Source organism: Myotis myotis, unplaced genomic scaffold (genome assembly GCF_014108235.1).
Source record: "Myotis myotis isolate mMyoMyo1 unplaced genomic scaffold, mMyoMyo1.p scaffold_m19_p_10, whole genome shotgun sequence".
Taxonomy (NCBI): Eukaryota; Metazoa; Chordata; class Mammalia; order Chiroptera; family Vespertilionidae; genus Myotis; species Myotis myotis.
This window is the reverse complement of record NW_023416314.1, coordinates 10,186,127-10,201,993: the sequence shown is the minus strand read 5'-3', so window position 1 is coordinate 10,201,993 and position 15,867 is coordinate 10,186,127. Positions and strand designations below refer to the sequence as shown.

General features: G+C 39.2%; 1 protein-coding gene across 6 annotated transcripts in view; it reads right to left on the bottom strand.

Annotated features, from left to right (window-relative positions):
• Window positions 1–15,867, bottom strand: part of GRIA4 (glutamate ionotropic receptor AMPA type subunit 4) — a 413,129-nt gene that overhangs the window by 97,204 nt on the left and 300,058 nt on the right. For all 6 annotated transcript variants that reach the window (XM_036324437.1, XM_036324439.1, XM_036324438.1 and 3 more), the window contains one exon: window positions 3,478–3,531. In XM_036324437.1, the coding sequence (XP_036180330.1) occupies window positions 3,478–3,531 (54 nt within the window). The remainder of the gene's footprint in view (window positions 1–3,477; window positions 3,532–15,867) is intronic.

Here is a 15,867-nt window from a genome sequence, read left to right as displayed (position 1 = left end):
TGATTTGGTTTTTTTTGGTCCTTACCCTTTGCATCATGGTGAGCCAGGCTAGAGGTTCATCAATCTTGTTTATCCTTTCAAAGAACCAGTTCTTGGTTTTATTGACCTTTTGTATTTTTTTTTTTTGGTCTCTATGTCATTTATTTCCACTCTGATCTTTATTATTTCCTCCCTTTTGCTTACTCTGGGCTTTTCTTGTTGCCTTCTTTCTAATTCTTTAAGTTGTAGGATTAGATAATTTATTACCAGTTGTTTTTCGTTGTTGTTTTGTTTTTGAGGTAGAGTTGTAGAGCTATGAACTTCCCTCTCAGGACTGCTTTCACTGTGTCCCATAGGATTTGGATTGTTGTGTTTTCATTGTCATTTGTTTCCAGGATGTTTTTTATTTCTTCTTTGATGTCTTTGGTAACCTATTGTTTAATAGCACGCTATTTAGCTTCCAAGTGCTTGATTTTTTTGAAATTGTTTTTTTAGTTGATTTCTAATTTTATGCCACTGTGCTCTTAGAAGATGCTTGATATGATTTCAATCTTCTTGAATTTGAAGAGGATTTGCCTGTGTCCCAATATGTCTCCTATTTTTTTAAATGTCCCGTGTGCACTTGAGAAGAATGTACATTCTGTAGCTTTAGAGTGAAATGTTCTGAAGATGTCAGTTAGTTCCATCTCATCTAGTGAGTTAATGATTGCTGTCTCTTTGCTGATTCTTTTTGTCTAGAGAATTTATCTTTTGATGTCAATGGAGTATTAAAGTCCCCTACTATTATTGTATTGCTGTCGATCTCTCCCTTGATACCCTCCAGAAGCTTTTTTATGTATTTGGGTGCTCCTGTATTGGGTGCATATTGCTAGAATTATATCCTCTGGTTTTATTGATCCCTTTAGTATTATGAAGTAGCCTTCCTAATCTCTTTTTATGGCCTTCACCTTGAGGTCTATTTTGTCAGATATAAGTATCGGTACCCCATCTTTTCTTTCATTTCTTTCTACCTGAAATTTTTTTTCCCCATCCCTTCACTGTCAGTCTGTATGGTCCCTTGTTCTGAGGTGGGTCTCTTGTAGACAGCATACTAGTATATATGGGTCATGCTTTCTTATCCATTCAGCCACCCTATGTCTTTGATTGGAGCATTTAAACCATTTACGTTTAAGGTTATTACTGATAAGTACTTATTTGTAGCCATTTTTATTCTTTATGCCTGTTCCTTCTATTTCTTCTTTTTACAACAGTCCCCTTTGCATGTCGGCATTGCTGACTTGCTTGTAATAAACTTCTTTAGCCTTTTTTTTGTCTGTGAAGCTCCTGATTTCCTCTTCAATTTGGAATGATAGCCTTGCTGGATAGAGTATTCTTGGATTCAGTCTCTTTCTTTGTATCACTTTGTATACTTCATTCCATTCCCTTCTGGCCTGATGTGTTTCAGTGGAGAAATAATTTGATAGTCTAAGGGAGATCCCTTGTAGGTAACTTTCTGTCTCTCTCTTTCAGCCCTTAAGATTCTCTCTTTGTCTTTAACATTTGCCATTATAATTATGATGTTTTTTGGTGTGGGTCTTTTTGGGTTCATCTTGTTTGGGACCCTCTGTGCTTGTGTGACCTTTTTCTTCCACAAGTTAGGGAAGTTTTCTGTCATTATTTCTTCAAACAGGTTTTCTAATCCTTGCTCCTCTTCTTGTCCTTCTGGCACCTCTATTATATGGCTGTTACTTCATTTCATGTTGTCCCAAAGCTCCCTTAAACTCTCCTTCTTTCTAATGTTTTTGTCCAATTGCTGTTCAGATTGGGTGTTATTTTTCTATTCTGTCTTTTAACTCACTGATTCAGTCCTCTGCTTCTTCTACTCTACTATTGAAACCTTCCATTGTGTTCTTCATTGCAGCTATGTCATTCTTCATCTTCTCTTGTTTCTTACACATGGTGAATTTCTCATCCAGACTTTTGAGCATTCATATAACCATTACTCTGAATTCTTTCTTTGACAAATAGCTTGCCTCCATTTCATTTCATTCCTTTTCTGGCAATTCTTCATTTCCTTTTCTTTGTTGATTGTTTCTTTTTCTCCCCATTTTCGCTGTCTCTTTCTGGCTCTGGGAACTCTGCTTGGGGTCCGAGAGGTTAAAGCTCCTAGTGGTCCAATGATTCAGGACTTGCTAGCCGAGAGGCAGGGTCTGCCTTGAGTTTCATACATTTTTGTCTCTGCTCTGAATTATATCCCACTCTCCCATGGCTCTGGTCCCTAAGTTTCTGCTTCAAATATTTGGGGTTGGCAGGGGCACCTGCACAGTTCCTGTGGTGTGTGACTCCCTGTGAGGGCCCAGAGCCCTCTGGCATGCAGGTCACTGTGTGGCCCCAACACCCAAGGCCTGATGGCACCCTAGATCCCTCTTCCTTTGCACCTTTAGCGTGGTCCTGTGACCTGTGGCTGGGTGCATCGGTCGTACCGGAAGCTCTGTCCTGGGCCTCGGGTTGAGCATGCACCAACTGAGGGCTCTCTCCTGGGCCAGGGTGGAGGGTGTGCTGGACTGCAGCTTTGTACTGGGACTGGGAATGGGACAGGGCAGGGGTTCAGCTGGAGACCTAAAGTGCGGGATCCTGGGATGCTGGGTCTGGGCTCCAGTGAGGAGGCGCAGCTTGGGAGGTCTCTCTGGTGTGCACTCACTGCAGATATCTGGAAGCCCACGGTGTGGGTACCATGTTACTCCCTGCAAAGGTATGGTGGTGGTCCCACACGGGTTATGGCTAGCAAGCAACTGCCCTGCATTGGTTCATGGCAGTGTCAGAGGCCAGTCCGGGGATTGATGTTGCTGTGATCCTGCCCTCTGCTACTCCCCCTTCAAGATGGTGTGGGTTCTGTGCCAAAGCTGTGCGGGCCTAGGAGTGCCTGCGGTGGCAGCAGGGCCTCCCCATCTAGGAGAGCTAGACCTGCCAGTCCCCGGGACTCCTGTGTTATCTAACTGCCTCTCACTCATCCACACTCACACCACACATGTCCGCACTCGCTCCTCTCACTCCTTTCCTCCGCCACACTTTCTCTCTCCCTGCTGTCCTGTAGGCAGCCATGTTGATCTCTGGCAACCTTTATTCATAGAGAGGCATTTATCATTGATACAGAGAAAAGGCCATTATTTAATGTGGAGTGATAGCATAGTAAAGCAATCATTGTAATTATCTTTAAAGGTCACTTTGGCAGATAGCAAGCTAATCAGCATCAAATACATTGAATTCTACATTAGAAATATAATGATCTTTGAAGTAAAAATAGAATCCTGTGTAATAAAAACTTAGTAATATACTAACAATTATTCAACTAATTAGTAAGTAATATATTGTAATCATTTATTGGAACATTATTTTGAGGCATAGTTAAAATAATCTTGAATGCTTGAGAAATTCTCCATACACCATGTATAGTAGTATGCTGAAATTCTTATGAAAAATTTCTACTCTATAAATGCAAAGAAAATAAAGAGTTCTTACCAAGTTTGCGATGATATAATGGTAGCCTTTAACATGCTTTCCAACACTCACAATCTGTGAAGATATAAGGAAATAAGAGAAACCAATTAAATTTTACTGAATGATTATATTTTTAACAGTAGAATTTTAACCTTTTTAGCATAATTCCTTATAGAAGCTGATGAGAAAATGACACCATTTTCCTTATGAGAGTGAATTATCCAAATGAATAGTTTACATATTTATAAAAGGTTAAGTTACTGTCCATCTGTCCGACCATCCATCCATCCAACCAACCGACCGACTGTTCGGTACCTATGACATACACTGGCAATTTAAAAATAAACATTGACTCGCGCATGTGTGACACATATAAAGCTCTCGCCAGCACCAATCACACGTGTGTGTTTTGACCTGTCATTATTGATCATGAATTTGGTTGTTATTGTTGACATTGTGAAGCTGAAAGAAAGCGGAAATTTTCACACCAATTTGAGGGATCATTCCATTGATTCAACGGATGATGCCAAAAAGTAAAGTTTTCCCAGAGAATTTCTTAATAGTATTACTCCTACAGGAATGCCTTGTCATAAATTAAAATTGAAAGTAGGTGCAATCATCATGCTACTGAGAAATATTAATAGTAAATGGGGTCTTTGTAATGGTACTAGATTTATTATCACAAGATTGTGACCTAACATAATCGAAGCTGAAGTATTAGCAGGCTCTGTGAAGGAGAGGTTGTTCTGATTCCAAGAATTGATTTGTCCCCTTCTGACACTGGCCTCCCATTTAAATTAATTTGAAGACAGTTTCCCATGATGCCAGCATTTGCGATGACTATTAATAAAGCACAAGGACAAACTCTAGACAGAGTAGGAATATTCCTACCTGAACCCGTTTTTGGACATGGTCAGTTATATGTTGCTTTCTCTCGAGTTCAAAGAGCATGTGTCTTTAAAGTTGTAAATACTTCATCACAAGGGAAATTAGTTAAGCACTCAAAGTGTTTTTACTCTTAATGTGGCATACAGGGAGATATTAGATAAGTTTAATCAATTTATCAGTCATTGTTTTTATCAATGTTGTTTTTATATCATATTTTTGTCGTTTTTATATCATGTTTTTGTTGTTTTCATATCATGTTTTTGTATCATGTCTTTGTTGTTGTTATATCATGTTGTTATTGTTTATTTATTAATCAATTTATATATTATTTTCATATACATTTTACTAATTTTCTTTCATCTCTGACACTTCTGTTATAGAGAAAGGGCAAATAGCAATATTAAAATATTTCTCCTGGAGAACCAAGATGGCGGCATAGGTTAACGCCGGAGTTTGCTGCTTTGAACAACTACTTCAAAAGTGAAACCAAAAAACGGAAGGGACATCACCCAGAACCACAGGAACGCTGCCTGAGTGGAAGTCCTACAACTAGGAGGAAAGAGAAACGCATGCGGACACTCAGAGGAGGCGCAGTGCTGAAGTCAAATTCTGAGGTGCGGAGTGCGCGGAGCGGGCTGGCGGCGGAGGGTGCGGTTGGCGTTTTCAATCGGGAGGGAGTCGCAGACTCTGAGCTCCAGATACAGGCGAGTCTTTAGGGACCCTGACTCAAATGGGAGAAGCGGGACTGTCTGGCTTCGGTCAGAGCGAGTGCAGCTTTCTCTCCGAGCTTTGCAGCGGGTGCTGGGACTCAGAGAGGCAGAGCCCCTGGGGACAGGACTGAGAGCCGCCATAACTGCTCTCTCCGGCCCACCCTGTTGATCCTGTGCGACCCGCCCCGCCCAAGCCCTGCACACAGGCATTTGCCGGATAGCCTCAGGCAAACGCCAGATTAGCACCTCCCTAGAGGACAGAAGTTCTCTCACTGCTGACACAGCTGATTCTCATAGCCACTTGGCCTGGAGGTCAAACCCTCCCTGGAATTAGCTACAACAATCAAGATTTAACTATAAGACTGTGAACAAAGACCACTAGGGGGTGCACCAAGGAAGCATAACAAAATGCGGAGACAAAGAAACAGGACAAAATTGTCAATGGAAGATATAGAGTTCAGAACCACACTTTTAAGGTCTCTCAAGAACTGTTTAGAAGCCGTCGATAAACTTAATGAGATCTACAAGAAAACTAATAAGACCCTCGATCTTATATTGGGGAACCAACTAGAAATTAAGCATACACGGACTGAAATAACGAATATTATACAGACTCCCGACAGCAGACCAGAGGAGCGCAAGAATCAAGTCAATGATTTGAAATGCGAGGAAGCAAAAAACACCCAACCGGAAAAGCAAAATGAAAAAAGAATCCAAAAATGCGAGGATAGTGTAAGGAGCCTCTGGGACAGCTTCAAGCGTACCAACATCAGAATTATAGGGGTGCCAGAAGATGAGAGAGAGCAAGATATTGAAAACCTATTTGAAGAAATAATGACAGAAAACTTCCCCCACCTGGTGAAAGAAATGGACTTACAGGTCCAAGAAGCGCGGAGAACCCCAAACAAAAGGAATCCAAAGAGGACCACACCAAGACACATCATAATTAAAATGCCAAGAGCAAAAGATAAAGAGAGAATCTTAAAAACAGCAAGAGAAAGAAACTCAGTTACCTACAAGGGAATACCCATACGACTGTCAGCTGATTTCTCAACAGAAACTTTGCAGGCCAGAAGGGAGTGGCAAGAAATATTCAAAGTGATGAATACCAAGAACCTACAACCAAGATTACTTTATCCAGCAAAGCTATCATTCAGAATTGAAGGTCAGATAAAGAGCTTCACAGATAAGGAAAAGCTAAAGGAGTTCATCACCACCAAACCAGGATTATATGAAATGCTGAAAGGTATCCTTTAAGAAGGGGAAGAGGAAGAAAAAGGTAAAGATACAAATTATGAACAACAAATATGCATCTATCAACAAGTGAATCTAAGAATCAAGTGAATAAATAATCTGATGAACAGAATGAACTGTTGATTATAATAGAATCAGGGACATAGAAAGGGAATGGACTGACTATTCCTGGGGGGGAAAGGGGTGTGGGAGATGCGGGAAGAGACTGGACAAAAATCGTGCACCTATGGATGAGGACAGTGGGTGGGGAGTGAGGGCGGAGGGTGGGGCGGGAACTGGGAGGAGGGGAGTTATGGGGGGAAAAAAAAGAGGAACAAATGTAATAATCTGAACAATAAAGATTTAATTAAAATAAAAAAAAAAAAAAAAAAAAATATTTCTCCTAAGTAATTTCCTTTCAATGTGCATGAATATGTGCACCAGGCCACTAGTATTTCTATAAAATATATACTAACATAAGAAGCTTAAAATGATTTTGTTCCAAAAAATTTAGATTTACTTAATTTACTGATAATTTATACAAATGCACAATAAATTGTTAGATGTCTTCAACTGGTAAGAATCATTTTCTGAGTAGATTGGATTACTGTTGTGAGGGGCGAACAATATATTTCTAAGGTCAATTTCTGTTTTCAGATACCTCTAATACCACAAAAGTTAATTCTCACTTGCATATGGGTATAGCAGTATTTTATTACAATAAAGAAAATAAAGAGAGGACATCATCAAGGTACTTTCTCTCTCCTAGATTCATTTTTTTAACCTAAGAATGTTTTTTAGGAAGTTTTAGGAAATTAGAGACACAGACATTTTTAAGAAAAATAAATAATAGGATTATTTTAAAAGTACAACAATTTCTGCACTAAAAATATAAACTCTTATTTTAAAACTGAAAAATTCCTTCAAGAGAAAATTTAATGACAGTTAATAGTGAGCAGCTTTGTAACCTCATTGGTCAAATGTAACAAAGTAATATAAGATTTTCATGTACTTTCATAATTAAAAAAGTAAGTTGTTTTTAGCATTTTTATTATCCTCTAAAAATAATTCCTTTGTAAATTAGTGACTTGTGTATAAAATACAGGAAAACCCTATTTAAATGTTTTTAGCATTTTAATATCCTCTAAAAACATTTCTTTGTAAATTAGTGACTTGTGTATGAAATACGGAAAACCCTATTTAAATCCTAGGAATTGTGCTGGGAAACAGTTTTGTGCACATGGCTATCGGTGAAATGGAATCACTGCTTATTTCATCTTTTCTTTTGGCTACACCTAAGACCTCTTCTTTGTCTTTAAGTTTCTGTATTTTCACTACAATGAGTTTAAATGTTTACTTTTTGTTTACATTGTTCAGGATTTGTTGTGCTTCCTGACTATGAGGATTGCCCTTCAACAATTCAGGGAAATTCTCAACCAATATCCCTTAAAATTCCTTCAAATATTTTTTTTGTGTGTGTTTGCTTCTAACAGATACTGCAATGTTGGTATTTGTTACCAACTAGGCCACTTCTTAAAAAATATATGTTTTTACTGATTTTAGAGAGAGAGAAAGGAAGGGGGATGGAGATAGAAAGAAACATCGATGTGAGAGAGAAGCATCAACTGGCTGCCTCCTGCATGCCCCCTGACCAAGGATGGAGCCTGCAACCTGGGCATGTGCTCTGACTGGGAATGGAGCTGGTGGCCTTTCAGTGCACGGGACGATGTTCAACCAACTGAACCATACTAGTCAGGGAAGTAGGGCCACTTTTAGAATAATTTATCCATTTTTATTTGTGTGTATAAATTCTAAATACAAGCTGTCTGAAGAAGACTGTGATGTCAAACTCTCATAGACTATATGTCCCTCACCACACTAAGCCCAGGCCAAGACAGAAAACACTTAGTTGACTCCTTGTATAGATAATAAGTTTCTATTCTTTTATTGGGGTGTTACCCTTCAATAGTCTGGCTAACTATGAGATCTTAGATATAATTTATTGCCTTGACTGAGTCCACAGTTCCTGTTCTTGGGTGAGCATTAAATTCCCAGTCAGGCTACCCAATCTGGAAACTTCCTTTGGTGCAGTCATCTTTTATTCTTGGCCCCTGAAGGTTTTGTTTTCTTTACTTTCTTGGAAGCTCAGCTGTGCATTTGAAATGCTTTACACAGCATTTTTACATGTTCTGTATGTCAGATTTATCTTGTCCACAATTTACCTAAAACGAATTTCCCTTGACAATCTCACCATAAAGATGCAATAAATAGATGAGATTATAAAGAAAGTTCAGTAAAGAAACAGCTTAATTAGTTATTATAATGGGTCGCCCAAAACTGAGTGATTTATCATGGGCAGAGTAGCCCGAAGCTCTCTTATTGTGGGGCCATCTCAGATACAGCTTATGCAAAAGACAATTATCAAGACATGATGGTTGGTACTCACCCGGGAAACTGCATTCCACTCCGTTTACTAGAAATTCCTACTATTTGACATGAGCAGGGATTATTGCCACTTGGCCATCCAAGTGATCTTACTGATTCATCATAACTTTCTCTGTTGTGGCTATTTAAGCCTTTTTGCACTCTCTAAGCTCCCAGGCAAATCCTGTCTCTTCTTTCTCAACACCCTTAGCTTATGAATTCTGTGTGACCTCAAGTCAATATATTATCTCTGCTTTTGTTTAAATTCACTTTAAAGTGTAATACTTATAAATGTGAAACCAGTGGAAATTCTGCACTGGGTATCTTTGTAAAGAAATCATTACCAGTTCTAAATTGCCTGGCAAAGAACTATAATAAATTAAAAGTTATGTAATACATTTTCAAGGGATGAGGACTTAGAGAAACCACAAAGAACCAAAAGTGACAAGAATCCTGGTAGCAAAGGCCTTGTAGAGCTTGATATGCATCCGCATTCTGGGAACTGAGGGCCCCAGGGAGCAGTGATCTGCAGATTTATTAACCTGGCCGGTGATGCTAGAAAGAATACCATTTCTGCTGATCCAGCTCCAGGCTGGGAAAAAAACAAATGTGCTGCATACATTGTTGCAAAGACCTCATTGCTTGAACACTCACCACCCTTACCTGGGGTGGTCATAGTTTAATGCAAGATCATGGTCCTTCTGCCAACTATCCACCACTTGATGAAAGTTTCTTGGTGAAAAAAAAAAAACACACCAATTTATACTCCATAGTAAAGAACCCTATACCTAGAATGTCAATTATTTAAGTAAAAATATGATTGGGTAAAGTTGAAAGTGTCATTAGTGTTGTTTTACATCTTTCATTATCTCAACCAAAGTTAAGACTATTTTATGTAAAAAAAAAAAAATCAAATCTGAGTGACTTGAATTTGGATGTAGTCCAAACCTGTGTCTCTGATGTTATTCTTTATGAAGAGGGGAAAGAAACAGCTTGAGGTGAATGACATGAACATAAAACAGCACTACCTTCATTCAAGTGTTTTGGCTGAGTTGTCAAGGGAAAATAATGCCTACGGTGACGACTAGCTGCAAAAATTAATTATGGCCTTTTATAAAGACAGAGAAATGTAGGAGTGAAAAATCTGCACTTTTATTATTTATCTTCTTAAAAGAAACAGTTTGAAACTAGACAAAGAATAACGATTGAGTGCCTGGAGTAGAGTTCTAAATTAGGATGGGTTAAGAAGGACATACAGGTTATTCTGATCATATGCTTTCAAAAGAACCCATCTTTACAAGAATAAAACACTTAGGAAAAGTGATTAATTGATTCCTTCACTCACTGTTTCTTGTTTATTTTTAGGAAATAGCCATAGTGTTGGATAGATTTAGTTCTAAAATCAGGCTTATGTACATCAATAAGGTAAATGCTAGATGGCATCACTGCAATTGTTTTATTAACAAATTATGGCATAATCCATTTTTATGAATGGGACTGGGACTTTTAAACCTTTATTTACTTATTAAAATTAGAGAAAAATAAACCCACGACCTTTACATAAAGGTAGGTCAGTAAATGTCTCTTATGTATATGTTTACAGTTAGAAAATTTAAGGATTATAAAGATAAGTAAGTCAGTGCTGCTGTTACAAGGATGCTTATTATAACTGCAATAGAAGGCAAAGTAAAGGAAGCGGTGTGGGTTTTAAGGAAAGATGGTAATATTTGGTTGGGAGAACAAGGACTTTTTTAAAGAGAGACTAGATCCTATTAAATATTGATCGGATGAATAAAGAAGCTAATGAGAATATAAATGTCATAAACACTAGTACATTATGATCAATTTGAGACTTGAAAATGAATAAAGTTTGGTCTTCAATCCACAATCAGATTTCATATTAATCCTTTGTGTATCAATGATTCATACAGTATTCAGGTTTCTTTTGAGAATAGAGCTGATATGTATTACCTGAAACTATTATTATGAAGCTGTGATTGTTATATTGAGCACTGCCGTCAAGCTGAAGGCCTGCAATGGCACATGATTACAATATGAATAATTTGGGTCTCCCTCCCTTTTTAAAAATATGTTTTTATTGATTTGACAGAGAGAGAGAGAGAGAGAGAGAGAGAGAGAGAGAGAGAGAGAGATCAACAGGAGAGAAACACTGATCACCTGCCTCCTGCACCCTCCTTACTAGGGATGGAACCAGCAACCCAGGCATGTGCCCTGACTGGGAACACAACCAGCAACCTCTCCATGCATGGGATGATGCTCAACCAACTGAGCCACACCAGCCAGGGCTTGGTCTCCCTTTTTAACTAGATTTCATGTCAGCTGGAAATTCCTCTCCCAGTTATCATGTTACCGAGAATTCAGTGACATGGAGAGAACAGTACTACCTATTTGGTGTTAAATGTTGGACATTTATTGTAATGAGGGCAGTCACTCTCACTAATCCTTTTCTTCTCCAGAAGTGTCAAACTCCCAAATGTCCCCCGAATGATGATTTTAAAGATGCTCTAAAATATTTTATTATATACACACAACAAAACATTAGTTTGTTTAGTTAGTTTTCTTATAAAAAGAAAAACATAAGGCACAGGGCTTTTGCAAACAAGCTGTGGACTTAAACTACAATCTTATAACAGAAGGACCTTTAATTTGGAGCATGTGATGCCCAGATAGGGAGAGGAAAGTAAAGAGCCAAGACCAAACAGAACTAAGACTGTTTTTAGTGTGAGAAGAGATTTGGGGAGAAGATAGAAAATAAGAGCTCTCATCAAATATTTTAAGAGAAAGAAGTACACATATGCACAAACACATGTGTATATATGTTTATATGTACATTTTATTCTCTTTTATACTTGGAGATGTTAGAAATTATAAAAGCTTCTAATTAGGACAAACTTTTCTAAGGGAAAGAGAAGGGAAGAGAGTTGCCCATAAAGGCAGTGGTTACTTCTCAAAGTAGCGATCTTTCTCTCACCAGAGCTTCCCAGCAGAAGCTGGCTCATGGCCACTAAAAGGTGTTGAGGTAGAGTTCTCTGGGCTCTAAAATCACAAACAGACTTAAAAATGCTGTGACTGTTGTCAGTCACTGTCAATAGACACTACGGGTGCCCTGCCCATGCTTTTCCTCTTACCATGTCAAAGCATGCTTGCTCAAGACTTCTAACTGCCAGCACCTGATTTTCCTTAGCTCAGGGTCTTCTCTGATTTCTAGAACCCCCTTTGCCTTTGGGGGTGGGGTGGTGGTGGGGAGATCAGGTCAGAGAGCCAGGGGATTATCCCTTTCCCCTCAGCAGCCTCATACAGTAACTGACGAGCTGGTGCAGAGATACCTGCTCCACCAGTGAGATGATTCTGGCATCTGGTTCTGCACCAGCTTCAGTAATTAGTTTACACTAATTTCACCTGAGATTAAGCCCCTTTCACCCATAGTAATTTGCTAGATAAATGCACCTTTTATTGGCTGCATTTCTCCACTCTGCCTCAAATGCGTTTTTCACTTAACAAATCAATTAATTACACAGAAACCCTTGTCTGAAGGTCTGCTTCTGGGGGAAACCAAATTAAGACAGTTTCCAATGTAAAATAAGTTACCAGTGTGGTCATGTAATCTACAACATAAAGCACACTTTTGTTGCCTGTCCCAAGCTTTTCATCTGTTATATTCTGGGTCCCTAATCTCTATGTATAATCAGGAACTCAAGTTGTGCAATTTATTTTTATTTGAATGTCTAAATTTGGTTTAAAATGTTTATTGTCTTATATAGAGAAATAGGAATTAATCAGTATCTTTATTTAATAAATTATTTATATTCCTGAAACATGATTTCCCCCTTCACACGTTCTTATATTCTTTAAGGATACCCATTTTTAGTATTGGTTTGTTATTGTTTCTTTATTAAGCTTTAATACAAATAATAAAAATAATTCCTGGAATTGAACATGGTGGCCAGCAGGACAGCAGTAAGGGAGAGCGTGTGAGTAAAGGAGTGAGAGGGGCGTGTGTGTACGTGTGTGTTGTGTGTGGGTGAGTGAGGGACATTAGATCTCACAGGAGTCTCAGGGGCTGGCGGAAAGGGCTCTCCTGGACACGGACCCCTTGCTATTGCAGGGGGCACTCCCAGGCTGGGGAGGATTGAGCCCGGAGCCCATGCCACCTTGAAGGGAGTGCAACAGAGGCCAGAAGTGCAGCAACACCAACACCCACACTGTCCCCTGCCACCACCAAGCACCTGCGCAGTGAGCTGCTTGCCTGCCACCCCTGCAGTGAGGGGCCCCTACCTTGCTGCTGGCTCCCAGTAGTGATTGCAGGCCAGAGAGACTTCCCATGTTGCACCTCCCCACCATCAGGACCCCGTGCACCCAGTTGCCATACACCAGGACCTGGCGCATCAGGAACCCCCACGTGACAGCACCTGATCGCTGTGCCAGCACCCTGTGTGCCAGGACCCAGCATGACAGGACACTGTGGCCACAGACACTGTGATCCAGGTCCTTGTACCAGAACTGGAGCTTCAGAGACCCTGCATACCAGGACCAAGCACACCCAGTCACAGTGTCTAGAATCGATGCTTCCAGGACCCCCGCACACCTAGTTCCCATGTGGCTGGACACAATGCTTCAGGACCCCACATACCAGGACCCCAAGTGCCCAGATCCCGTGCTCCAGGACCCTGCTGGAATCACACACCAGAGGAAATATGCACATGTCCCCGCCCACCCGAGCACCTGCAGTGGAAAACTGAGGAGCTGGATCCATAGGGGAAAGGAATACAACTCAGAGCAGAGACAAAGGCATGAGACTTAAGTCAGACCTGGATTCTGGGCTAAGAAATCACAGAACATTGGACTGCTAGGGCTTTAACTTCTCAGACCTCAAGCAGGTTGCCCAGGGCCAGAATGGGATTGCAACTCACATATCATAGAAACTAATACAAAAGAGACAGTAAAAATGGGGAAACAAAGAAACAATACCCAAAGGAAAAGAATGAGGAATCACCAGAAAAGGAGTGAAATGAAATGGAGGCAAGCTATTTGTTAGAGAAAGAATTCAGAGTAACGATTATAAGGATGCTCAAAAGGCTGGATGAGAAATTTGCCAACATGTGTAAGAATCAAGAGGAAATAAAGAATGACATAGCTGCAATAAAGAACACAATGGAAGGTTTCAACAGTAGAGAAGAAGAAGCAGAGGACCGAATCAGTGAGTTAAAAGAAAGGATAGAAAAATAATACCCAATCTGAAGAGCAACTGGAGAAAAAAATTAGAAAGAAGGAGGAGAGTTTCAGTGAACTTTGGGACAATGTGAAATGAAGCAAAATCTGTATAATAGGGGTGCCAGAAGGACAAGAAGAGGAGCAAGGATTAGAAAACATGTTTGAAGAAATGAAAACTTCCCTAACTTGGGAAAAAAAAGTCACACAAGCACACAGAGACCCAAACAAGATGAACCCAAAAAGTCCTATATTAAGACATGCCATAATTATAATGGCAAATGTTAAAGACAAAGAGAGAATATTAAGGGCTGCAAGAAAGAGATGGAAAGTTACAGACAAGGGATCTCCCATTAGACTATCAAATGATTTCTCCACAAGAGCACATCAGGCCAGAAGGGGATGGAATGAAGCATACAAAATGATGCAAAGAAAGGGACTGAATCCAAGAATACTCTATCCAGCAAGGCTATCATTCCAAATTGAAGAGGATATAAGGAGCTTCACAGACAAAAATAGGCTGAGGGAGTTGATTACCAGCAAGCCAGCAATACAGACATGCAAAAGGGACTGTTGTAAAAAGAAGAAATAGAAAGGGAAGAAGGAACACAGGCATAAAGAATAAAAATGGCTACAAATAAGTACTTATCAAAAACAACCGTAAACATAAATGGATTAAGTGCTCCAATCAAAAGACATAGGGTGGCTGAATGGATAAGAAAACGTGACCCATATATATGCTGTCTACAAGACTCACCTCAGAACAAGGGATCACACAGACTGAAAGTGAAGGGATGGAAAACATTTTTCAGGCAAATGAACATGAAGGAAAACAGAGGGGGTAGCAATACTTATATCTTATGAAATAGACCTTAAGGTTAATGCCATCACAATAGATAAGGAAGGCTACTTCATAATACTAAAGGGAGCAATTCAACAAGAGGATATAACCCTGGTAAACATATATGCACCCAATAGAGGAGCACTCAAATACATAAAAAAACTTCTGGAAGGTAACAAGGGAGATATTGACAGCAATACAATTAGAGTAGGGGACTTTAATACCCCATTGACATCACTGAATAAATCCTCTAGACAAAAAATCAGTAAAGAAATATAAATCCTATATGACTCACTAGATCAAATGAAATTATTTGACATCTTTAAAACATTTCACCCCAAAGCTACAGAATACACATTCCTCTCAAGTGAACACAGGACATTTTCAAAGATAGACAATAAATTGGGACATAGGCAAAGTCTCTTCAAATTCAAGAAGTTAGAAATTGTAGTTGATTTCTAATTTTATGCCATTGTGATCTGAGAAGATGCTTGATACGAATTCAAGAAGCATGCTCTTCTTTAATTGTAAAGACATTTTGCAAGAAGCAATATAAAAATCATTCTAATGTGATATAGGTGAAGAGGTTAATCCTCTGCTTTCATTAACAAACATATTAAATAAACATAAGCATTAAGTGATAAAGCTGGGACTCTAGCCCAGGTCTTTTGAGTACAATTTTTTTTATGTTTTATATTGTACCCTGTTGCCTTCCTTAGGCCATAGCAATAAAAAAGACATGTTTCTGACCAATATTAATTTATCTCTCATAAGAGCAAAATGAATAAAACAGATCTATGTGAGAGTGACCTCTTTATAACATTAGTATTTGATGATGCCCAACTTGTTTATGAGAATAACTAGATTTCTCATAATGAAATAAGATACAGTTCCTTCTCTTCAAATAATATCCTGTCTGAACAGGGAGGCAAATAGCAGCTTATATGCAAGGTACTGTTAATTCCAATTTGCACTAGAATGGGTAAGGGGCACACAGATGGAGAATTAGGAGGTAAAATGTAACCCATCCACATCTAGGTTTGAAAATTCTTTATATATACATATCAAAGCTAATTAGAATAAAGG